This window comes from Gadus morhua, chromosome 20, assembly GCF_902167405.1.
Source record: "Gadus morhua chromosome 20, gadMor3.0, whole genome shotgun sequence".
NCBI classification, from domain to species: Eukaryota; Metazoa; Chordata; class Actinopteri; order Gadiformes; family Gadidae; genus Gadus; species Gadus morhua.
In genome coordinates this window covers 178,591-205,000 of record NC_044067.1, presented here as the reverse complement: position 1 = coordinate 205,000, position 26,410 = coordinate 178,591, and the positions used below count along the sequence as shown (strand labels likewise).

At 43.4% G+C, this 26,410-nt stretch overlaps 2 protein-coding genes across 5 annotated transcripts in view; both read left to right on the top strand.

Annotated features, from left to right (window-relative positions):
• The window catches only part of xirp2b (xin actin binding repeat containing 2b), a 25,675-nt gene extending 10,550 nt beyond the window's left edge, over positions 1 to 15,125 (top strand). For 2 of the 4 annotated variants that reach the window (XM_030344009.1, XM_030344008.1), the window contains exons 2-8: positions 815 to 952; positions 1,681 to 1,770; positions 2,021 to 2,075; positions 2,562 to 2,650; positions 2,923 to 12,709; positions 13,362 to 13,492; positions 13,700 to 15,125. In XM_030344009.1, the coding sequence (XP_030199869.1) occupies positions 818 to 952; positions 1,681 to 1,770; positions 2,021 to 2,075; positions 2,562 to 2,650; positions 2,923 to 12,709; positions 13,362 to 13,453 (10,248 nt within the window). In that variant the 5' untranslated portion in view covers positions 815 to 817 and the 3' untranslated portion in view covers positions 13,454 to 13,492; positions 13,700 to 15,125. The other 2 variants (XM_030344010.1, XM_030344011.1) reach the window with 2 other exon arrangements.
• Positions 15,126 to 16,811: 1,686 nt separating this feature from the next.
• b3galt1b (UDP-Gal:betaGlcNAc beta 1,3-galactosyltransferase, polypeptide 1b) lies at positions 16,812 to 25,517 on the top strand. The gene is made up of 2 exons (XM_030344193.1): positions 16,812 to 16,925; positions 22,863 to 25,517. The coding sequence occupies exon 2, from the start codon at positions 23,102 to 23,104 to the stop codon at positions 24,086 to 24,088; it is 987 nt and encodes a 328-aa protein (XP_030200053.1). The 5' UTR covers positions 16,812 to 16,925; positions 22,863 to 23,101; the 3' UTR covers positions 24,089 to 25,517.
• The last annotated feature ends 893 nt before the right edge of the window (positions 25,518 to 26,410 follow it).

Genomic DNA, 26,410 nt, shown 5'->3' with positions numbered 1-26,410 from the left:
ATGGGAAAATAACTCCTTGCGGATGAGAACCGAACCAATATTTTAGTTTGCCGGAATAAAACATAATTGAAAAATATGTGAAATATTTGTAAGACTAAATTACCATTGCCACATCGCAAATATGTTTTAGTCAACAGTACGACACTTGACCGATCACGTCATTACCGAGACTTTTGAATTTTTTGTTTGATGCACCTCCAACTTGGATCTTTAATGTCCCCTTGGGGACATTAAAGAACCTAATCTTCTCGTAGTTGGAGCGAGAGTAGTAGAGAGAGAGTAGGCTACTATGGACTATTTTTGTACCCCTAAACTTGCTCCAATAGTGTTAGATAAAAATAAAGCATATTAATTCAAATGATATTAGCTATGTGTGAATTATCTGGGGCACGGATCGGGTAACGGGCAATATATTAACGGATCTGGGCGGGTGCGGATTCAATTTAGATATTATCACGGGTGACGGGTCAGATCTGGTGCTGAACTTTGTGGGTGCGGGCGGGGGCAGGTCTCAAAAAATGGACCTGTGCAGGACTCTGCCCCAGACTATCCCTTTCCCAAGCCACATTGACAAGCTCTGACAGTTTGGAGACATAATCTCTCCTGAGTTCCTCATGGATGGCTTAACTTCTCACCCTATCTCTAAGGGAGCTGCAAGCCACCCTCCTGAGAAAACCCCTCTTGGCCACTTGTACCCACGATCATGACGCTATCATTAGATGTATTATAACAGGGTTAGGGTATGTCCCTGTGATTCCCAGCCTGGTAGCGATGGTTGCCAGCTAAGCATAGCTAGCTAATAGTATTTCCCTAGGTCATGGAGGAGTCTGAGGTCTGTTCGCTGCCTGGGGGAGTCGCCAGTGTGAGACATCAATTCGAGAGCCAAGGCACTGCTTCATCATCATCGTCGCACAATGTTGCCCAGGTGCACTTTCAACACAGAACGGTACAGGTAAAGACACAATGTTGCCCAGGTGCACTTTCATCACACCTGTACAGGTAAAGACACAATGTTACCCAGGTGCACTTTCATCACACCTGTACAGGTAAAGACACAATGTTACCCAGGTGCACTTTCATCACAGAAACGTACAGGTAAAGACACAATGTTACCCAGCTGCACTTTCATCACACCTGTACAGGTAAAGACACAATGTTACCCAGGTGCACTTTCATCACACCTGTACAGGTAAAGACACAATGTTACCCAGGTGCATTTCATCACAGAAACGTACAGGTAAACACAATGTTACCCAGGTGCACTTTCATCACAGAAACGCACAGGTAAAGACACAATGTTGCCCAGGTGCACTTTCAACACAGAACGGTACAGGTAAAGACACAATGTTGCCCAGGTGCACTTTCATCACACCTGTACAGGTAAAGACACAATGTTACCCAGGTGCACTTTCATCACACCTGTACAGGTAAAGACACAATGTTACCCAGGTGCACTTTCATCACACCTGTACAGGTACAGCAATGCAGTAAAGAATTATGGCCAATTATTTTAGCCATGCACGAAATGAACATTTATGTCTTAAGGTTAATTTTGGTCTGTCAGGTTTCCAGTCCCCTTGATCTAAGTCAGTAGATGTGTAGCCCGTGGCCCAGCACGGCTCTGCATGTATGGCTGTGCTGTGACTCTTTACCGCATTGACATGCCGTTGGTATTCACAGGAAGTGTCCCACCTTGAGGGGATGGCGATGGGCGGGGCTAGGCAGGTCCTTCCTGGCAACCGGCAGCCGGACTACCATCAGGAAGCCGTGGTAGGAGTCAGCATGTGGTTGCCGTGGTAACGGCGTAGGGCTTACGCCTCACCTGTTATTGCACCAGGAACTTCTTTGATTTGTTGTTGTGAATAAAATGATTGACACTCAGATGAATGATGTCATTGCATTCTTTTCGAAAGTATAGCGTTTGCTAACAATCATTTGTAACATAAGCATAACAATGTTTATCAGTTGAACCATTTTCAGTTTTTCCCTTATCACAGTTTTTTCTCTTTTTCTTCAATAGATAACACACAGTGCTAATAATATGGAATCCAGTTATAACCATAATAATGAAACAGGTAGGATACATGTTGGTATGATTTATGAATATTTGTTATCTAAACTGTCTAAAGTCAATATGTTTAACAGTGTATATATATATCATACAAACTATTAAAACAATGTGCATAAAAGTGTTTATACCATATAAAGTGTTCAGACAATTTATATAAAAGTGTTAGCATCATATAAAGTATTGAGTCAATGTATATATTAGTGTTTATACCATAATGTAGATAACGTGTATAATGTATATATAATGTATACAACATTGTTAACAACATAATGTATATAAGGTAAATATATCTATAATGTATATAACATAGCATTTAAATCAATAGATAAAGTGTATAATGTGTGTGTATATATATATATATATATATATATATATATATATATATATATGTATATATATTAGAGCTGTCAAGCGATTAAATATATATATATATACACATATATATATATATCCGTGTATATAACAGTGTAATCCTTGTTTTCTGGTGCAGAAGAAGACTTCCCGAAGTTTACCACCAAAGAGCTGAGAGATCACTTTGAGAGGACCATCGAGGAGGCTGGGCCCAGCAAGCAGATGAAGGTCATTAACGCGCTCTGATTATACATGATCATTAGTTTAACATCAATAATATATTAAAATCCAATATTCATTCTCTATGAATTATGATTTCAAATCGAATTAACATTTTGCCTATTACCTCTAATGAGTCACTGATAAATAAATTAAATACTTTTGAAATCATCTTGAGACTCAACATGTACTAAGGTTAAAAGTGCTTAAACTATGCCTGACCAATGTATTTTTGTGGAAATATCATAACGTTTCCCATATCCTGCTTGTTCCTCAAAAAGATTGGACGTGACATCAATAGATCAAAGTGGTCCTCACATGTGACTCAGAAGACCCTTGAGGTCCATCAGGTATCAGCCAGGGACGCCCTCCAGCCAGACCCCCCCGACTCTGGCGCTGCCTTTGTCGGTTACGAGGAGGACTTCCCACCGCCACCACCGCCTCCTGAGGACTTTGACTTTCTGCCCCCCCCACCTCCTGACTTACTCCAGGATCCAGTGGATATCCCAGGCTGCTGTTCCCCCCCGCCGCCACCGGGCTTGGCCTCCCCACAGCCCCTCAACAGAGAGGCCTACTGCCAGCAGAGGAACATGAACGAGCTGAAACGCCTGTACAAACACATCCATCCGGAAGTGCGTAGGCATATTGAGAGAGAGTACTTCAGCGATAGTGAGATCCAGACCAACCGGTTGGAGAGCCAGGAGCACATGTATGAGCAGGAGATCAGTGGAAGTCCAGAAGAAGATGTTGAGTGGGATGAGGTGGTCCAGGGGGAGGTGCAGTCCAGGCGTTGGATGTTTGAGAATAAACCACTGGACACCATCAGAGATGAGACTCTGGATGAAGACGAGGACACCAGGAGAGTCCAGCAAGAAAGGATCGTGGGGAAGGACGTGAGACGCACAGCGTGGATGTTTGAGAGCCGGCCAATGGACGCTCTGGGTTCTGACCACACTGACCACTCAGCGTTGAGGAATAAATGCAGTAAGTTAGACACAGGCGATGTCCGTGCAGCGGCGTGGTTGTTTGAAACTCAACAAATGGAAAGTCTCAATAAAATGCATAGAGAGGAAGATCTTACCAAAGAGATTGTGTTCACGGAAGAAGATGGGAATGCAACTATTGCCATGATTGACAACAAGTACATGGAAACTTTAGGTCACACCGAGACCATCGATGAACGCCATTTGCTGAGTCTCAGGACAGTTTTGGAGGAAATCAACGGAGAAGTGAAAACAGTCACAAGTACCTTCGACACTCAGTTCAAATGTGTCATTATGGGACAATCCAGACAGATGCTGGAAATCAAATCTGTCCGTAAAGTCGAAACAGAATTGGAGCATTCCGTGGCTTCACGTTGGCTGTTTGACACACAGCTGCTGGATCATGCGGATCAGGGTATTACTCAGATGAAGCTGGTGTGCAGCCTTTCCATGGAAGACAGCAGTAAAGCAGATTGGGGGAGGTGGTTGTTTGAAATCAAGACCATAAATTCTCTTGAGGAATGGGAAAGCTCACATTTGCAGAAGGAAGAAATCGTTGGAGCTGATGTGCGTAAACATTGCATGGCTTTCGAGACACAGCCTATGGATTCTCTTAAAGATGATTCAAATGCTAGACCTCAGACTGTTGAGGACGTTATTGGGGGCAATGTTAGATCAGCAAGAAACTTTTTTGAGAGCAGCCCTAAAATTGATAGAAAGAATTACACAGAGGTAGGAAAACTCAGAAAAATAACTGAGGACGAACTAGAAAAGGGAGAAGTCAGGCACCAAAAGTGGCGATTCGAAAGTCAACCACTGGAGCTCATAAGAGAGGACAACAAGGAGGTCATCAGGACGGTTAACATCGATGAAGACCTCACACGGGAGGATGGAAGCAGTTGCAAAGCAGATGTGCGTAAAAACTGCTGGGTGTTTGAGACGCAGCCTATGGATACCTTGAAAGATGACGCCAATTCTAGACTTTTGTCGAAAGAGGAAATCATTTCAGGGGATGTGCTATCTGCAAGAAATTACTTTGAAACGATGCCAGCTGATTATTTAAAGGATCTTGCAGAAGTAGGGAAGTTGAAGAAAAGAAAAGCACTGGAGGAAGAGCGAGGGGATGTGACGCACCAGAAGTGGCGCTTTGAAAGCCAACCGTTGGAGAACATCAGGGAGGAGAAGAGAGAAGTGATCCGCACCATTGACCTCCAGGAGATCGATAAAGTGGACGTGTCAAACTATAAGGAAATATTTGAGACCACAGATTTAAGCAGCAAGGATGACTCTCAGAAGATTCACATCGAGGGTGTAACCTCTGGTTCTGTGAAATCGAACACTCATTTGTTTGAGTCAACCCAACTGTATGCAATGCGAGACAGCTCAGGACAATACCACGAGGTGAGAACTGTTCGGAGGGAAGAAGTGGTCAAAGGAGATGTCACAACTTGCAAATGGATGTTTGAGACACGTCCTATTGACCAGTTTGATGAAAGTACAAGCAAATACCAAGTTATCAAGGGAATATCAAAAGAGCAAGTGGAATCGGGTGATGTTAAAACTGCCAAATGGTTGTTTGAAACACAACCTCTGGATGGTATTAAATACTTCAGCAATATTGAAGAAGAAGAAACTGTTGATACAAGCAAACGTATTGAAATCGTCAAAGGTGATGTCAAAAACTGCAAGTGGCTTTTTGAAACTAAACCAATTGACAACCTGTATGACAGAGTTGACTTCAAAAGTGATGGTGACTGTTTTGAAGTAAAAAAGGGAGACGTCAAAACCTGTACCTGGCTTTTTGAGACACAAGCCCTCGATGCTATCCATGATGAGGAGCAAAAAGTTCTCAAAACATGTACGGCCACTGAGGAAGATGTTAGGGGTAAGGATGTAAAAATGGTTCGTGTCCTCTTTGAAACTGAAAATCTTGAGAAGCTCACAGGGAAAGATGGCTGCTCCTTTAAGCAAGTCACTGAAGTAGACATTGAGTCTGGAGATGTTTCAAGAAAGAAGTACATTTTTGAAAATCAAACGCAGGACATCATGACATCTACGACGGAGGAAACAATGCAGAAGCTTAAAACCCTTCAGTCAGAAGATATACAAAAGGGAAACGTGGTGAACTGCAAATGGCTGTTTGAAAACCACTCCGTAGATAAAGAAGAGGTCATAGGTAACCACATTGTGGATGATGTGCAAGGTGGGAGTGTTGACAAAGGCCGTTTTATTTTTGAAACCTGTTCTTTAGATAAAATTCAGGAAGCATCCTCTGATAAGGAGATGCAGAAAATCATTCGAGAAGATGAAGAGAGAGGTGACGTGAGAAACTACACAACAATGTTTGAAACTCAGCCTCTGTACGCCATTCAGGACAAAGATGGCCATTACCATGAGGTGACCACCGTGACCAGTGAGGAGGTCATGCGGGGGGATGTGGTAGGATCCCGATGGCTGTTTGAAACCAAGCCCCTGGACTCTATCAAAGACACAGAAGAGGTCTACATCATCAAGTCTGTCACACAGGAGGATGCACACAAAGGAGATGTGACTTCAGCAAGGTGGAAGTTTGAAACCCAGCCTCTTGATGGGATTGTTGCGGAAAAGGTTTTAATAAAAACTGTGGACGATATCCAAGGAGGTGACGTGAGAATGAACAAGCATCATTTTGAGTCAGATGCTCTGTCCCAGAGTTCAGTTAAAACCGTTAATGTCAGTGAGATACAAAAAGGTGATGTAAGCACAGCAAAATGGAGATTTGAAACACAATCGATTGATAAGATAAAAAGTATGAGTGCAGAAAATCTGCTTGAAACCATTCAAAAGGAAGAGACTGCAAGGGGCGACGTCAAACAATCTGTCTGGTTATTTGAGAAGAACCCCCTTGACCACATTAAAGAGATTGATGAGGGTGTCAAGACCATCACTCAAGAAGAAATTCCAAAAGCGGACGTGAAGTCAACCACTTGGCTCTTTGAAACGACACCCTTTAACAACTTTAATGAAACAAATGTAGAAAAGACGGAAATCCTGGGTAAGAGCATTAAAAGGACCCTTGAGGAGCTATACTGTGAACATATGGTAAGCTCAAAGGGAGTGATCATCGAAGCTGATGAAATAGGCGATGTCAGAATGGCAAAATACCAGCTCATGAACAAGAACACCCCAGAGATTCAAAGGCAGCAGGTCATCAAGGGAGATCTGGAAAGTATTATGATGAAGCTATTGAATAGACAGGAAACAAATGACAGGCAGATAACAATAGACTCTGAGGAGAAGGGCAACATCAGTTCAACAGTGCATCAATTGTTGAATCAAGCGAGTGAAAGCAGTGTTGAAAAAGAGCAAATATTGAAGGGGGACATCCAGGAGGCTGTAAGAAATCTTTTTAAAGATGATGGCTCTAGCAAACATGGAATGCTCATCCAAGAGGATGAAAAGGGAGATGTGAGAATGACAATCTATTCCCTGTTGAATAAGGAAGACAACGTACCCCTTGAAAAGGAGGGGGTGATCAGAGGAGACATAAAGAATGCTCTCGAGAAACTATCGAACCATAACAGTAAAGATCAGAATGTTGTAATTAAAGTTGATGAAACAGAGAGAGGAAATGTGCGCTTCTACTCAACCTGCATTGAATCCGGAGCAGTTGACCATCTCAAGCAACTCCACTTAGAGGCAGATGAGTGTGGAGCGAAGACGGTGGAAAAAGAACCGATTATTGGAGGAGACATCAAGAGCATGAAAATAACCCTCTGCCAAAATCAGGCAGAAATCGGGCGTACTGTTGAAGATATCGTTCCTGGCGATGTTCACAACACAGTAAAAGCATTCATGTCAGAGCCAAGCATTTTACTGGAAGGTGTCCAAAAAGAGGAGATTGTCAAAGGTGACTTGAAAGCGGCTCTGAGCTCGCTCTCTGATTCTGTTAACCAGAGTGTAGTGATAGAGAAAGAAGAGGTGGTGAAAGGCAACATACCAAAGGCTCTGCGCTGCCTGGAGAGAGCTCAACAACGCTACAAAGAGGTTGAGAGGCCACATATTATTCCGGGCAATATCAAAGGTGCTCTGAAATCTCTTGAGGAATCAGCAACTTGCAAAACTGAAGCTCTCGTTGAAGATTTAGTTTGTGGAGATGTTAAAGCGACGCTGAAGTCTTTGGAGCAGGCCAAGCAAGCAGTAAGGGACGTTGAGAAGGTAGAGATTATAAAGGGTGACATTCACATGACGATGCAGTGTCTACAGGATGCTTCAAATGAGAGGTGGACAAGTCTACAGGAAATTGATGTGCAGGGCGACGTAAGAGGCACTATCCAGCATTTTCTGGAGACCCCGTCCTCTCCAAGAATGCAAAGGAGGGCAAGCCTTGAAGGGGATGTCAAGCTGTCAATCAAATCCCTGTCCGAGGATCATGAGAAAAGCCAGTTAGAGAAAGAGGAGGTGATTAAGGGGGATGTTAAAGGAACCATCAAGTCCTTGCTGGAGACCGCACATCGGGAAACTCCCAAGGTTCACAGAAAGGTAAGAGTGAAACACAGCCCTCCCATTAAAAACCTGAACGTTGAGAGGAATCTAAAGGAAATAAATACTGCACAACAAGTTGCATCACAAGAAAGTTGTACAACCTCTACTGAAGCCAAAGTTGAAACAACACACTTTTGTTCTATGCACAAGTCCTCTCAGCAATCCACTGTGGTAGAACACAAAACGATTACCCAAAACCATGGCATTAAAACCTTGAAGACTGAGTTCCGTAATTTAAACAAAAAACATAAAGGCCCAGCAAAGCCGTCTAAGAGCAAAGCAGGAAAGAGTGATGTTCACGACGCAAAGCCGGGTCTGCCGGGGCCCGAGTTACCGCTACCTCCACCCCCTCCACCCGTTGCAGAAAGTGATCTGCCTCCTCCGCCCTCGCCTCCTCGTTCACCATCAGGGGATCATGAGCTTGATCAGCTGCCTCCTCCCCCTCCACCCATCATTTATGATCAGGATCTCCTTCCACCTCCGCCTTCTCAGCAGGAGCTGGATAACATGCCGTTGCAGGTAAAGCATCCCTCTCTGGCTAAAGCAAAGAAAATGAAAAAAGTGAAAGCCCCGATCTTATGCCCGGTGCCGAAGTTGGACCCTAAAGTAGATATAAGTAAGACCCTTCATGTAACACGAAAGACAACTACAACCACCAACAACCAATCTATGGTGGAAGGAAGCCAGACGGAGTCAAAGCACTCGACCGAACATGTGCTTTGTGAAATCCCTCTTCCCACTCAATCAACAGGACCATTGGAGAAGGTCTGCATCCCGGTGAGATTTACACCTCCACCTTCTCCTCCGCCTTCTATGAGAGGCAAGATGTCGAAGTTTGACACTCCCTTAATTAAAGCAGAAGAAAAGTTCAGAATATCAAAGGAGGACAGAACCCCTCCCACTACTCCAACACCGACCTACGTACATGAGAGTGTCACATCTGCCCTTGAAATGCTTTCAAGCCAAGATTACATCTCAGACGGTACTAAGGACATCTCAGACCATGCTGAGGAAATGGCTGAAAAGACTGTGGCAACAATTCAATCGGACTCCATTGTCGCAGTAACAGACAGCAAGGTTTGCTCTGTCAAGCAGAACTTTTCAAATGTGACTACTGTTAGACAACAAACACTTTCAACATCTACTGAGCTTGTTATTTCGGGTTTCTCACAATCCACCAAGTCCATGACAACTAATCACATCCAGATATCAAATGCAGATGTTAAGAAGATTGAAATGAAAGGTTCAGGAACGATGGTTGAGAAAGATGATGGTGACCTGCAAGACAGCAAATTGAGCAAGTCCAAGGAATCAGAGAGAAAGAAGAAAAAAGATAAGCAATCAAAAATACCTGATAAAGACAAATCTACTATGGCAGTCAAAACATCTCAGTCAAACACTGAGAAACACAATGAGTCTCTTGCCCAAGAAGAAATATCTGATCCTCCAGTTAAAACAGCAAAGACTGGCAATGGAAAAACAGGGAAGTTATCCCAAAAGGCAAAGAAGAACAATAAGCAAGAAAAACCGACAAAAGAAACCAAGAATGCTAATGAGAACGAGAAGACAAGCGGTGCACAAATGAATGATATGAAGGCCAAAGTAAAAGAACCTGCAAAGCTGATGGAATCGGTGGAAGAACCTGCGGAGGAGAAGGAACCTGTGAAGGAACCTGGGAAGAAACTGGAAGAGGTAAAGGAACCTGTGAAGAAACCTGTGAAGAAACCTGTGAAGAAACCTGTGAAGAAATCGGCCGAAGTGAAGGAACCGGCCGAGGTGAAGGAACCGGCCGAGGTGAAGGAACCGGCCGAGGTGAAGGAACCGGTCGAGGTGAAGTTGAAGGAACCGGCCGAGGTGAAGGAACCGGCTGAGGTGAAGGAACAGGCTGAGATGAAGGTGAAGGAACCGGCCGAGGTGAAGGAACCGGCCGAGGTGAAGGAACCGGCCGAGGTGAAGGAACCGGCCGAGGTGAAGGTGAAGGAACCGGCCGAGGTGAAGGTGAAGGAACCGGCCGAGGTGAAGGTGAAGGAACCGGCCGAGGTGAAGTTGAAGGAACCGGCCGAGGTGAAGGTGAAGGAACCGGCCGAGGTGAAGGTGAAGGAACCGGCCGAGGTGAAGTTGAAGGAACCGGCCGAGGTGAAGGTGAAGGAACCGGCCGAGGTGAAGGTGAAGGAACCGGCCGAGGTGAAGATGAAGGAACCGGCCGAGGTGAAGGAACCGAAGGTGAAGAAGGTGAAGGCCGCTGTTAATGAGGACGTTCTGCAAGCCGCTTCTTCTCCTTCTGCTACGGGGGCGGCGACAGCTGTCGTTGCCACGGCTACAGCTGTCACTGCCAAGGTTACCATCAATGCCCTTGAAAACCAACCAGCAAGTTCGTCTGGAACGAAGAAGAAAAGGAAGGCAAAAAAGTCAAAAGCTGCAGCACATTCGGGTCAGAGTAAAGAAACAGAATCAAGTGTAAGCCAAGAAACCATAACAGTGACCAGTATGTGTAAAGATTTGAGTGGAGGAGGACATATACCGGTCCACAAGGAAGCTGTTATCACAGAAAGTCTGGTGGAGCAGATTGTGTGCCAGGAAACGGTTCAGGTTGAAGAACAGGTAAAGACCCTTTTCTCAACATCTAATCAGCAGGAAGCTAAAGAAAGCCGGGATGTACCTATCATAGTGACAAGTGATTCAGAACACAAGTCTCTTTTTCAGTGCACAACAGAGACTACAAATGATTCCCAAAGGCAAAAGGTGCAGTCAATAATCTCAGAGATAGCCGAGATACAATCTGTATCTGGAAAACATAATATAAAATCTGTGAAAACTCTGCTCAATACAATTCCAATGTGGATCCTGACTGAAGAGGAGAAATGTGATTTGGAATTATCTGCAATTCAAAATAATGCAAATGAAATTGTATTATATTTGCAGAAACAATTGGAAGCTAAACTTTTATTTCTCGATGGCAATAAACCTGTTGAAAAACATGAATGTGATTCTAGCAGTGAAAGAGAATCCCCTACTCGAGCGACACAGAGAATATCAAAAATCAGTATCGGCTCGACCAGAGTGGAGTCCAGCACCAAACAAAATAAAGAGAGTAGAGGACAGGAAGCCGGTCAGGGAAGGGTTCCATCCCCCTCACTGAGGACACGCCCACCTTCGCCGACATTCATCACCATTGAATCCACACGAAGAACAGACTCACCACAAAGGGTCACGCCATCGCCCACCCTGCTGCACAGACCGGCGACACCGCCCACTCCCCCACCCCGGAGGTCAGACACCCCCACCTCGCGTATCAACAGAATAACGCCATCTCCTACTTTTGACCGAGTTGAAAGCTTGGCTCGGCTGAAGGACACAACAGCCAAGCTGTCACGTGTCGTGACGCCACCTCCATTTCTGAAGCAGGTGACGGGGAAGAAAGCTGAGATTGTGGATTCTCCTGCATCATTTCACCACCAAATCAAGATGGAGTCTGAAACTGTGGTGGTCTCAGAGACGTTGGTTAAGAAATCTAAGAGTGAAAAGAAGTTAGGAAAGGACCAGGAACTACAAGTGCCGGTTGATGGCCTACCAATTGTTAATCCTGTGAACATAAGCAAGAACATCAATACCGCTGCAAAGAACTTCAGTCAGCCTGGATCCAGTCTAAAGATGGATTCTTCAATCCAGGACGTTGAGGATTCCGCACCGACGTCAGAGCAAGTGGTTTTAACTGTAAAAGACAAGAAAGAGGCTCAGAAAGCTGAAATAAATAAGACGGATTTGAGGAGGAAGCGGACTGATATTCCAGAAGGCTTGGGGCTGGAGGAAGAGGCCTCTGATACAGGCCATGAGGAGAAGGAGATGGATGAGCATCCCAGGGTGGATTTGTCAGGTCTGGTCAACCGATTCGAGATGGCAGAAGAAAGAGTCTATACCATTAAAGATCTGATCGCACGGTCGGAACACCACCACAACGAGACCGAGGTCACAGAATCCAACACAGCAGCAAGCATCGACCTTCTAGAACAGGAACTGCCTGAGTTCGACATCCAGGTGATTAAAAATCTATTCAAACTGGACGAACAAAGTTCCTTGCACAAAGCGGAGAAAAGCCATCATGAGATAGAGGTTTTGCAGGCAGACAGACCCAGGTCTAAGAACCAGCAGCGGTCCAGGGAGGATTCTCGACAGAACACCCCTGTTCCTTTACACGTGGAAAGTGTTGAACATTCAGAGTCATCTGAACAAGCAGACTTCTCTGAAACCAGGATCACCACAGAGCACTCCAATGTTGACCTCTTTGGCAACAAGGCGGTGGGAACCAAGACCATGAAGACGGTCTCTGAATCCTCTGGGAGGGTATCTGACACGAAGGCTCCTTTCTCTTACGCCGACATGGTCAAGCGGAAGGCGGCGAAGCAAACCGAGACCGATGACGAGTCTTCCACAGAGGAACTGCTGAGGAACTTCCACAAGACATGGACAGAAAGCGAGACAGTCTTCAAGAGTCTGGGCTACAGTGTCACTGAGGAGAAATCATCACAAATTGTGACACAAGTGACAAAGTCTTCACAAGCTGGTAAACTTCTCAGCAGCATGGTGAAAAAACGACTAATGGCATGGAACAGAAATGAACGGGTTTCCTCAGAAAACCATTGGCACGTTCTGCATTGCATTGGACTTTTATTCGACAATAAAAATGTGAAATAGATGGGTTTATTGTCTCTTAGCAAACTAATGTGCATAAAAATATAAAACATGCTATTTGGGACATGTATCGAATAATGCATGATCTTTGTACTGCTTTCAATTAAATACCAATTAAATAACCCTAACCCTAACAATAATAATATTATAATTATTATAATAATACTAGTAATAATAATAGTATTATTATTTGTGGTACTATGAGTTTTATTAGAATCATGAGAAATGGTTACGAAGGATTTTGGAGAATAAGCCAATTACTTTGGCGACTTTTAACTAACTAGTGTTTAACTAACTAGTGTAACTAACATTGGATCAAACCATTGCAGGAAATCTATGATGACGTAATGGTCAGTTATCATTTTTGCTGAATATGGAAGATAAAATAATGTCCCACTTAACAGCTACCATAAAAAATGTCTGGTCTAGTATTTTCACCGTTGCCTCTGCTTGAAATTGTGAAGAAATGTACATGCTATGTTTCCTAACAGAAAGAAAAGCTGTCTTTCCTCTCTTTCTAAAAGATTCGCGTTCTGAAGTCAGAGCTATGCACAGTATGTCGGAGGAGAGTGTACCCTATGGACGCGGTGATAATGGACAGAAAGAAGTACCATAAAACCTGCTTCTGCTGTCAACACTGCTCCAGTCCATTAACGTAAATATGTTGCCTGGTGTGAACAACTTTTGAAACATAGCATTTTTAGGTTACATTAATTTAGTCAAGTACATCAAGTCTCTTTATTCCTTGTTTCTTGATGTGTTGTTTTCATTGTAAGCATTTATTGCAGTTTTGCAAAGGCAGAGAAAAAAATGATTGAACTGTTGGTCAGTTGTTGTTCAGTTAGATTTTCTTTTTTTTCAGCCTTGGCAACTCTATCTCTCACCATGGACATCTGTACTGCCTGGCCCATTATAAACAGCTCCTCAAGTCCAAGGGGAACCTGGACAGGCTGGCAGCGCCTGCTGTCCCCTACCCCCCCCAGGCTGACTGGAGGCATTCAGTTAGCAGCCTGGATTCAGCACAGTTATTGGATGACATCAAACCAAATGCAAGTAAGATGTCTGTGGTTTGGCCCCCACAAGCGGGTCCCACAATCAAAGGCTTCAAAATGGAGGAAGACATTCAGCTCACCAGACCCCAATGGCCCCCCCCAGATCACGCCCCCAAATCCCTCCCTCAACAGCACAGGAAAGCTGTCCCCAGGAGCGTCATCTGAGAGTGCCGAGATCTAAACCAATAAATAGAAACCATGACAGTCAGCACAGTGAGGTGAGGGAGCTGTTGTGATGGTAAAAGTAGAGAAATGAAGGAACGTGGAAGGAGATGGTTAGATGTACAATGTGTGATATGGGAAAGGTCTGTGTGGGGTCAGTGCTGCAGGGTTAGAGAGCACAATAAGAGTAATGCAAATGTATGCGACGATAACAATAATACAATATAACGCTGCAATTAACACACAGCGACTTCCTTGTTATGTACATTACAACTTGTTTCCACCTGTCAGTATGTAATATAATGTTGCAGTTCAGATCAACAGCGTATTGTATCAGAATATCTAGTACTGCTTGCAGCCTGTTTAGGGAAACACTTGAGTCAAACCCTACACTGAATTGATAGCTAAACATAAACTCAGAAAAGACACAGTTTTCTATGTTAAGTTAGTTTTTCATTACTGATATTTTTTTATTAAATCATCAGCTTACCACAGCAGATGGAGAAGTGAAAATAGGCAATACTCAACGTTGATAACACCAAGAAACCCATTTTAACAGGCTCAACTCAAAGTTTGAAACACAGGATGTTGATCCATCCATCCATTTCCTTCTTTGGAGGCATAGTTCAACAAGGTATCAGGGATTCATATTTCTTAGAGCAAATAAATTAGTGTTCATGAAGTTGTTTATTTGACCCATAATTCTAAATGAAGAACAGTGATTAGACAATTAAACCCTGCGATTTTGTTGAATCTTCTTGCCATCCAAGACCGAGGACATGCCCTTTGATTTAACCATATTTAAGCCCTTCTTATTGTAAAAAGAAAAACTTTGGGACAGATTTTAATCCTATCTCTTGTTTGTTTTATTTTATTGTGATTAGATTTTTCTCTGACATTTTTACATTAGCTTTTTTCTGGCACCTGGTGTGCAAGTAAAAATTATCTTGGAAATATTGTATTTATAATATATAACGTATATATTGCTCCCAGTAAATTATTAAAAGTAATAATAAAAATGTATGTTTTGGACATTTCTATCCTATTTTAAGCAATAAACATTTTTGACTTCAATATTTGTATTGGTGTGTATGAAAATTCCTTATTCTGTGATCCTGTCAGGCTGGTTACATTTTGATACTTGTTAATTCAAGGGCAATAGAATAATTGATTCTCAAATGGATTCTTAATTTCATATGTCTGGCAATTGCAAACCTCTGTATACAATATAGTCTGCAAACGTTACTAACACAAGACAATGTAAAGTAACTCAGTAATTTCAGTGGCACAGCAACAAGAGTAAACCCTTAAGAGTTGCATTTAAATCAACACCCAATCAGGCTTAAAGATCATTTCCCCCATTCCCAACGTTCAATACAACTCAGAACTCAAAAGTTTCAACTTGAAGATTCCATCCTCCGACATGTTTGAAGCTGAAACAAGACCAGATTTTCGACCTGTAATAGTTGGACAACTGTTCATTTTAAGTCGGAGCTCGTTTTTTTGCAAGTTGTCGGAATGCTGTATTAGACGGCCCTTTAACACCTCCAGTGTAGAGACCAAGACCTTTTTAAAAAACACTTTCTATATTAAAGCTTCAATCACCTGGTCAATATGTCCTTTGCTTACTTACCTGCAAATTAAGAATAAGATCTGAGTCGGTGAATGGATGGATAATAAACATTAAATAATTAATAAATTATCTAAGGTTCATGCCATGCCCTTCTGTTTGCATTGATTTGAGATTCAACTTTCAAGGCTAAAAATGACGCTGAATTTGCCAGAAATGATAAATCAGGACAATGCAACGGGTCATTTTATTTGGTGTAAACCCAAGTCAAAATTTGGCCGAAACATACGCAAAATAAAGGCTGACATCAATACATGGAAGTTAAGCTCTCAGAGTCACCAACTATCAAGCCCCACAGAGGCAAACCCCCTTCTTATGGTGAGGGAGGGGTTACGTCCCCTATAGCCCCTCCCTCTGGTGAGTCCACCTACACTGATTGGCAGGTGGGAATTCAATAAAATATAAAGTGAACAACTGGAGTAACATTAAAATTAACGATATAAGAAACACATCCCATCAACTCTTAAATAATCCAGGGGTCGCCTCAATATGTCGATCTATAGGGGCCCCATATATGTTGTGTTAATTGTATATTAATAGGGGAGACCATTCTGTCACTATTTCTGAGCCAAAAAAGGCAAAGTTATGTAATTATACCATCATTTATACTGCTTCCTTAGACTGTGATAGTTTGGAGGGTGATAGTTTGGAGGGTGAGACTGAGTGGTAGTTTGGAGGGTGAGACTGAGTGGTAGTTTGGAAGGTGAGACTGAGTGGTAGCTTGGAGGGTTAGACTGTGATAGTTTGGAGGGTGAGACTGAGTGGTAGTTTGGAGGGGTTAGACTGTGATAGTTTGGAGGGTTAGACAGTGGTAGTTTGGAGGGTGAGACTGTGATAGTTTGGAGGGTTAGACAGTGGTAGTTGGGAGGGTTGGACTGAGCGGTAGTTTGGAGGGTTGGACCTGAGTGGTCGTTTGGAGGGTTAGACAGTTGTAGTTTGTAGGACTGATCTCTGTACATTCTCTCACAGCGTCAGTCTACCTTGCTTTCTCTGTTCAGAGGAGTCCGCCTGCTCCCTCTCGGATTGGCTGAGAGTAAACCGGACTACGTTGTGATTGGCCGAGAGTAAACCGGAATACGCTGTGATTGGACGGACTCTCATCGAGCTCTGCGTCGTTCATTGCGCTACCATCAAATAGCTTTAGGAACCGTGCGTTAGGATGCTGAGCCAGACACCTCTGTATCATCTGTATCATCTGTCTCCTCAGCACCACACGTCCCACTCGGATGGACACACTGACAGAGGTAAGCGGTTCAATGGCTTTGTTTAGTATGTTTCTATCTAATGTTGTTTGAAGCGAGGAGAAGCAGGGGAACGGACTTACTGTGCTCCTCCTTGATGTCGTCCTGTCGGATCACCGCTCTGTCGGCTGCGCTGACTCCTTCCGCATGTCCGACAGGATAATTTCAACATCGATGTGTTTTTTGTGAAAACGATGTAGGATCTACTAAGACATGTGATGTCCCGAGCAGAGAAGTGAAATTAGACGAGCAAGTTGGAACCCTTAACGACAACATCTGGACATCCTATAGGCTCATAATATAGAATAATAAATAATACAATCAGAATGATATGGGCTAATCTAATACAAACAGAATGATATAGGCTCATCTGATACAATCAGAATGATATAGGCTCATCTACAATCAGAACGATCTAGGCTCATATAATACAATACGAATGATATAGGTTCATCAATCAGTATGATATAGGCTCACAATACGAATGACACTTGACATGATGAAACATCCGACTTTCCTTAAGCAAAGATAGATTATGTATCCCCAGAACAATTCCCATTTCATACAGTAGCCTACTATGATTGTGTTGCTCTTTATAATAGTGTATTGCTTATTATGATACAGTTTATTGTATCTTATAAAAGTGTTTATAATTATTATACAGAATAACGTATAATGTAATGGCTTATTAAACAATTAACATTTAGGAAGTTGTGGTTCCATAAAAAGCTTACTGTATGCTGTATGTTCTCATGTTTGTCCACTGGGTAAACAAACTGGCCCAATGAGGTTTGTAGTCGACTTCTGCTTCCAATCCTTCCACATGTTTTCTCCTTTGGTCCACTTGGAGGTCGCTGACTTGACTCAGGCACTATTTTATTGCTGAACATATCCTACTTATGGAGGGGAGCAGTTTTCCCATTTATAGGCTTTATAAATAGGAAATCATATTGAATTCAAATCTAAGGATGTAACTTTTATTTTGTTTTGATGATGATGATAATAATAATAACAATAATAATAATAATTCATTGAATTTATAGGGTTGAATAATTTTTTTTCTGGACACCCAAAGCGCTTTACAGTGAAGGGGGGAACTCAGTAACCAACAACATTGAGTAGCACCCACTTGGGTGATACACAGCAGCCAATCGGCGCCAGAACGCTCACCACACACCAGCTTGAGGTGGAGAGTGAGGGAATGAATGAATCAGCCAATTATACAGGGGGATGATTAGGCTCTTTCAGATTGAATAAGCCTGGTTGGGCAGTTTTAGCCAGGACACCGGGGAATCCCCTACTCTTTGCGATAAGTGCCCTGGGATCTTTTATGACCTCAGTGAGTCAGGACCTCGGTTTTAAGTTAAGCTAAAATGCAAATTTACATCAGATTCTGATTCAATATAAATCAGTAGGTGAGAAAATAACTCTGTGTGCTCCCTTGAAAAGTAGCTGCAGAATGTCAACAAACCAAGCAGTTCTGAACCAACATTCATCTCCTGCAGAATGTTTGAAGCTAGAGTGTTGAAGCTAAAGGACGCCTGGTTCAGGTCTGTTTAGGGCAAGAGCTGAACTTTATAACCTCAAATAAAATGTAGAGCCTCTGCCACTAAGGTAAAGGGTTAAGGTTAGGGTTAAGCCTAAGGGTAGGTAATGGTAGAGGGTTAAGGTTAGGGTTAAGCCTGAGTTGAGGTAATGGTAGAGGGTTAGGGTTAAGGGTTAAGCCTGAGTTGAGGTAATGGTAGAGGCCAGTGTTTCCCCTACCATTGTTCAGGCCTGGCGGGCCGCCAGGCCAACGAGCGCCCCCGCCAGGCCAACAACAGGCCAAAAAAAAAAAAAAAAGAATTATGAAAAAAAAAAAAAATGCGGTGTCCAGGTGCGCAGATTATGCCCCATCATAACGGACAATCTGACAGCATTAAGTTATATCATCATTAGCATGGCACTGTCACACTAAATTTGTACCGCTGCCAAATTTGTACCGTGCTCGTCATCAATACGTAATCCATTCCAAACCTGCCCGGCAACAGATGATCAGATGATTAGAACCTTTCGAATGACGTGAAAGGATCACGAACATTCGCGAACCTTCTATCTAGCGATCCCTTATCTGTATTGTGCTATTTCGTCCTTGACCTGCTTTAAACACTCAGTTTACTTGCTAAATTTGATTAAACAATGAAATACAATACAAATATAAAGTAAAAACAAGCGTTATCTAGCGATCCGTTTTCTGTATTATGTTATTTCGTCTTTGGCAACATGAGCGCAAATGTTTTTTGAAACCCGCTTTAAACACTCAGTTTACTAGCTAAATTTGATTAAAAAATGAAATACAATACAAATATAAAGTTAAAACAAGTGTTATCTAGCGATCCGTTAACTGTACTATGTTATTTCGTCTTTGGCAACATGAGCGCAAATCATCTGCGATCATCTGTTGCAGGCAGGTTTGGAATGGATTACATATGGATGACGCGCCCGGTACAAATTTGGCAGCCGGTACAAATTTAGTGTGACAGCACCACCAAAAATTGTATTGTAAATAAAATGAGTTTATTGTTAATAACGTGTTTATTGAATCATTATCAACTTGTGATGGCTAAGCAAGTGTTTTACATGGAAATAACCAACAAATACTCTAGCATCCTGTGAAAAATGTATAACAAATCACACTATCAGCTCTTACCACCGGGCCTAAAAAAAATTCTAGGGGAAACACTGGGAGGGTTAGGGTTAAGCCTGAGATAAGGTAATGGTAGTAGGTTAAGTTTAGGGTGGGCCTCTTTTGATTCACCACGTATTAAGCGTGCCTTTTCAATTCCTATGAGATTTTTGCAAGAAGGAAACAAGCTCCTGTCCTTCAGTTTGTACTGAATGAAGACCCTCTGGGAACACAACGTGAAACCAGCTGATAATGAAGCCCTTTAAGATGGTTGCCAGGATGGATTGCAGTAGTGAGCATGGTCTCAACGAAGTCTCAACGAATGGCGTGTTCGCTGCAGTCACACAGGCTCCTGGGGCATAAAACGGATGTGTCGATTGAAAAGACAGAAACCAAAAATGTGTCTTGTTGCATATATCATTCTCTGCTGATGGGTTAACCTGAACAGGGTGTTTCCTTCTGAGTTCTGAGGCTCTCCAGGTGCTGATAGTTTGGCCAACCTTTGGAGAACCTCTGGAAAACGCAGCAGAACAAGGGACTATCAGACGGAGTTCCACTGGTGACCCTTTTAACGCTGGCCAGCTGGTGTCTGCTGTTATAGTAGACACCATACTATATACCATACTATACCATACTATATACCATACTATAACATACTATATACCATACTATAACATACTATATACCATACTATAACATACTATATACCATACTATAACATACTATATACCATACTATACCATACTATATACCATACTATAACATACTATATACCATACTATAACATACTATATACCATACTATAACATACTATATACCATACTATAACATACTATATACCATACTATAACATACTATATACCATACTATAACATACTATATACCATACTATAACATACTATATACCATACTATAACATACTATATACCATACTATAACATACTATATACCATACTATAACATACTATATACCATACTATAACATACTATAACATCAGACATATTCAGGAAATCACTTTCCATGCCAACTGCTCCTCATGTGTAAGCTACATATACTTACTTAGCACGGCTGTTAAATTAATCTGATAACTTAAAGACTAGAGATGTGAGAGGCTTGATGTTTCTCTGCTTTATTCAGAGGACGTCCGCTAAAGACTAGTGTGGTTAGGGTTAACCCTAGCCCTTAGCCTAGACTAGTGCGGTTAGGGTTAACCCTAGCCCTTACCCTAGACTAGTGCGGTTAGGGTTAACCCTAGCCCTTACCCTAGACTAGTGCGGTTAGGGTTAACCCTAGCCCTTACCCTAGACTAGTGTGGTTAGGGTTAACCCTAGCCCTTACCCAAGACTAGTGTGAAGAAGGAGTCAGCAGCCAAGCGGCTCTGCCAGCTGCCCCTCAGGCTGCCTCGGACCTCGGGCCTCGTAGCACTGCTCTGAAAGGAGGGCTTATCACGCCCGTCCTTTGGATCAGCCAACCATCCCCACTGCATTGTATTGTTGCTCCATTGGCAGTGAGTCGCCCCCATACAGCGGAGGAGACTCTCACCTTGTAGCATTAGCTCTGTTTACCCCCGGGCATGCTACCCTGTCCAGTGCCCGCTGTAGCGCTCTGTTTCCTGTCATGGGGCCGGCAGAACCCTTTGCTACAACCTGGAGGGTTAAATCCACTGCTCTATTGAGTATTTGTTGAATTATTTAATATTTTAATAGTTAGCTTTTGTTGCAGAGGCCTCAGATTGTCCTGTATCAACGTGTATTCCGAATTACATGTACAAAACATTACTTACAAATAAACAAGACTGGTAAAGGATCGGCTTAGCTCATGAGGTAGAACAGGTTGACTGGTAATCGGAAGGTTGCTAGTTTGAGTGTTGAAGTGTCCCTGAGCAAGACACCTCACCCTGACTGCTCCCGACGAGCTGGCTGTCGCCTTGCATGGTTGACTATGCCGTCGGTGTGACAATGTGTTTCCTAACCGTTGTAAATCGCTTTGGATAAAAACGTCAGCTAAATGCCCTAAAGGTAAAACATTAGTTATCATACCGATAAATAAGGAACACATTAGTTCATTTAAGGTAACCCAGACTACATTAGATATACATTAGTTATCTTAAGGTAACCCAGACTACATTAGGTGTACATTAGTTATCTTAAGGTAAACTAGATTACATTAGAATACTAGCCTAGCTATTGCCAGACCAATCTCAATCGTAGTTTGCACGTTGGTCTTTGGAAGCTGCTGTCATTTTCTTCAGCACAAGAGGCGTCATCAATGGGCCTAGTTCAAATGACTCTGTACGGAATTGGCTGCTTGCCGTCGATTTCCTGTCGCTATTATTTTAAACCAGCCAACAGCGCGGCAGGGGGAAAATCCAGCTTGGTGATAGGCTCCCGCAAAAACGTATGGGTAGCAGAAAGAAATGTATTGCTCTTCTCCAGAGCCTTCTGCAGGGCGAACTTAAATCGCCGGCAGAATGGCCAGGGCTACCCAGTCTATTAGAATACATTAGTTCTCTTAAGGTAAACCAGACTATATTCGGTCTACATTAGTTATCTTAAGGTAAACCAGACTACATTAGGTCTACATTAGTTATCTTAAGGTAAACCAGACTACATTAGGTCTACATTAGTTCTCTTAAGGTAAACCAGACTATATTCGGTCTACATTAGTTATCTTAAGGTAAACCAGACTACATTAGGTCTACATTAGTTATCTTAAGGTAAACAAAACTACATTAGGTCTACATTAGTTAACTTAAGGTAAAAAAAACTACATTAGGTCTACATTAGTTATCTTAAGGTAAACCAAACTACATTAGAATACATTAGTGGTCCTCCACCCTTCAAAGGGGATTACTTAATACAAAATGAATGCTTTTTAAATGTATATTTGAGGTAGCTTCTGAATTAACCTTAACCTTAACTGTGGTAGTGGCACTCACCCTAGCACATTTCAGGTTTGCATAATCCAACATAGTAACATTACTAGATACCATTTCATAAAGTTAAAGGCATAATTTCATAATTGGATTACAGTCAGGACAAAGGTAAAGCATACCATGTCATAAAGGTACAATATGGTTAAGTTTCATTAAGTCTATTTTACATCATTTTGTTACAATAGCCTTAAGTTAAAGTTAGGGTTACAGCAACATTATATTGTTTTATCTGTTGTGTTCAAACTGTAGCAGTACTTTTTTCTAACTTATTCATAACTTTTAGCAAATTCATTTCTAAAATATTGACACAGTAATCTGTCCCTCCTTCTTTCTTTCCAGATATAAATGGAGGTTCAGGGGTGTCACATGAAGGAACTGGACGTCTATACAACTTTAAATGGCTTTGCGTTAAAAAGCAAAACCTTATCGCTTCTCCCGAGAGTAATCCATCTCTGAGGATGAGTGTCCAGCGGCCCTGGAGCAGCAGAGGGCGGCCTCTCCCAGCCATGGAGCTACAATAGAAAACAACCTTCCTAGTAAACATCAAATGCACTCAAAGCCCATCTAGATGCTGCATAATGCCTTCCAAGGTCTCGTGTTTGTACCTTCTGACGGTGGTCTGCTGGGCGAGTGCTCTGTGGTATCTGAGCATCTCGCGCCCGTCCTCCACCTACGTGGGCCAGATGCACATCCCAATCCGCAAGGCCCCGAAGCCGCCCAGGAACGAGACCTTCAGCAACATCCACACGCGGCCCCTCAACCCCCACGCCTTCCGCTTCGTCATCAACGAGCCAAAGAAGTGCGAGGAGGTTCCCCCCTTCCTGGTGATCCTCATCAGCACCACCCACAAGGAGTTTGACGCCCGGCAGGCCATCCGGGAGACCTGGGGCGACGAGGGCTCCTTCGGCGACGTCCGCATCGTCACGCTCTTCCTGCTGGGCAGGAACACTGACGCTATCCTGAACCAGATGGTGGAGCAGGAGAGCCAGATCTTCCACGACATCGTGGTGGAGGACTTCGTGGACTCGTACCACAACCTGACGCTGAAGACCATGATGGGCATGCGCTGGGTGTCCACCTACTGCCCCAAGGCCCAGTACATCCTGAAGACAGACAGCGACATCTTCGTCAACATGGACAACCTTATCTACAAGCTCCTCAAGCCCACCACCAAGCCCCGGCGGAGGTACTTCACAGGCTACGTCATCAACGGGGGTCCGATCCGGGACATGCGCAGTAAGTGGTACATGCCCAGGGACCTGTACCCGGACAGCAAGTACCCGCCCTTCTGCTCGGGCACGGGCTACGTGTTCTCGGCGGACGTGGCCGAACTTATCTTCAAGACTTCGCTGCACACCAGGCTGATCCACCTGGAGGACGTGTACGTTGGCCTGTGTCTGCGCAAGCTGGGCGTCCATCCGTACCAGAACAGTGGCTTCAACCACTGGAAGATGGCGTACAGTCTGTGCCGGTACCGCCGCGTCTTCACCGTCCACCAGATCTCCCCGGAGGAGATGCACCGCATCTGGAATGACATGTCAAGCAAGAAGCACCTGCGATGTTAGGCTTATCTCCAAGGAGCTCCTGAGAAGTTAGCATTAGCTCAAAGGAGTGCCTGAGATGTTGGCATTAGCTCAAAGGAGCGCCTGAGATGTTAGCATTAGCTCCAAGGAGCGCCTGAGATGTTAGCATTAGCTCAAAGGAGCACCTGAGATGTTGGCATTAGCTCCAAAGGGCGCCTGGGTAAATGATTTCCAGGGGGAAAACGGAAGGCCCTATACCATTTTTTCCTTCTTGCCTTTGTTCTCTTCAGTTTGAATGTGTCTGGTTCTGCTCAATGTGGTGGAACAGGAGATAACGTGGAGCTACTCCAGGCTCCTACGTATGTCAACCGGTTTGTATCTGCGTCGATCTGAGCGTCTGTCGAATGATTGTACCCAACGGTCCTTAAAGACATTCGCCTTGTCACACACGTGCTCATGCATTGAAATGTCTTATTGCTAGTCCTTTGTAATTGGTGCAGCCTTTACTTTATTCAAATGGGTTGAGGCCAATTTATCTTGTTTAACTTGATTATGCTGATGACATACATTGTAACATTCACAAAAATAACAGCTGTTTTAATTTATTCATTCAAGACTGAGAAGAACAAACATTTTCCATACACTAAATATAACTTCGGGAAGGACGACATAATGTGCTACCTTATCTGCCTCATTCATTAGAGGTTAGGGGGGCTCTGTGATTTACTGATGTCATTCATTAGACCACAGCTGTAAGAGGGCTCTGTGATGTGCTGATGTCATTCATTTATTCTGTTTGATACGTGAGATGGAAAGTCTCCAGCAGGGATGAAGTGAACCCTTTCCATCAGTGGTTGCTGAATCCTCATGCATGCTGCCCTTAAGGGAGTCGCTGTTCTCTGGTAACATGCTGCCCTTAAGGGAGTCGCTGTTCTCTGGTAACATGCTGCCCTTAAGGGAGTCGCTGTTCTCTGTTAACATGCTGCCCTTAAGGGAGTCGCTGTTCTCTGTTAACATGCTGCCCTTGTTTAAGGAGTCGCTGTTCATTACTTCTCAGTTTCTACATGCATTTATTTTATGGGCACAATAGTATGTTATGTTATGTCTGTATAATGGGCAAGCTACTGGTTGATAAACATACAGTTGGTAATCTTCAGCCTCATATAAAAGTACAAACACTGCATCATATCGTGGTAAGTACATTAGAATGGTACCAGATCATTCTTCTACTGCTTAAGATTGAGGAACTATTCTTCTCATCCCAGACTGTATATCCGGTGTGACACTCATCGGAAGCACTATTGAAATAATGGACACTTTTCTAACAACAAAACTGGCTTTGACTTCCAAATTTTCTTTTTTAAGTTCCTCTTCAAAGTCTTCAAAGCTCTTTTACTGTGAAGCAGAATCCTTTGCAAAGGTCCGCTGTTGTAGATTGTATGTTTTTTATATTAAAAAACACTTTCTTTTATCCTGTCTGCTCAGGGGTATTATATTATTATTATTATAATTATTATTATTATTATAATTATTATTATTATATTGCCTGCCCATTCTGTCTGACTCAAATAACACTGCAGTGCTGCCTTAACCAGTCGACCGGCCCTTAACCAGTCGACCTGCCCTTAACCAGTCGACCTGCCCTTAACCAGTCGACCAGCCATTAACCAGCCAACCTGACCCTTAACCAGTCGACCTACCCTTAACCAGTCGACCTGCCCGTAGCCAGTCGACCTTGCCCTTAACCAGCCGACCAGCCCTTAACCAGTTGACCTGCCCTTAACCAGTCAACCTGCCCTTAACCAGTTGACCTTGCCCTTAACCAGTCGACCTGCCCTTAACCAGTCGACCTGACCCTTAACCAGCCGACCTTTCCTTTAACCAGTCGACCTGCCCTTAACCAGTCGACCAGCCCTTAGCCAGTCGACCTGCCCTTAACCAGTCGACCAGCCTTCAACCAGTCGACCTGCCCTTAACCAGTCGACCTTGCCCTTAACCAGTAGAGCTGCCCTTAACCAGTCGACCTTGCCCTTAACCAGTCGACCTTGCCCTTAACCAGTCAACCTTGCCCTTAACCAGCTGACCTGGCCTTTAACCAGTCGACCAGCCCTTAACCATCCGACCTGACCCTTAACCAGTCGACCTGCCCTTAACCAGCCGACCTAACCCATAATCAGTCGACCTGCCCTTAACCAGTTGACCTGCCCGTAACCAGTCGACTAGCCCATAAGCAGTCGACTAGCCCTTAACCAGTCAACCTTGCCCTTAGCCAGTCGACCTGCTCTTAACCAGCTGACCTGGCCCTTAAGCAGTCGACCTGCCGTTAACCAGTCGACCTGCCCTTAGCCAGTCGACCTTCCCCTT

Bases quoted from the DNA above. Each gene is read 5' to 3' on its own strand.
- b3galt1b (XM_030344193.1), top strand. From the start codon at position 23,102: ATGCCTTCCAAGGTCTCGTGTTTGTACCTTCTGACGGTGGTCTGCTGG.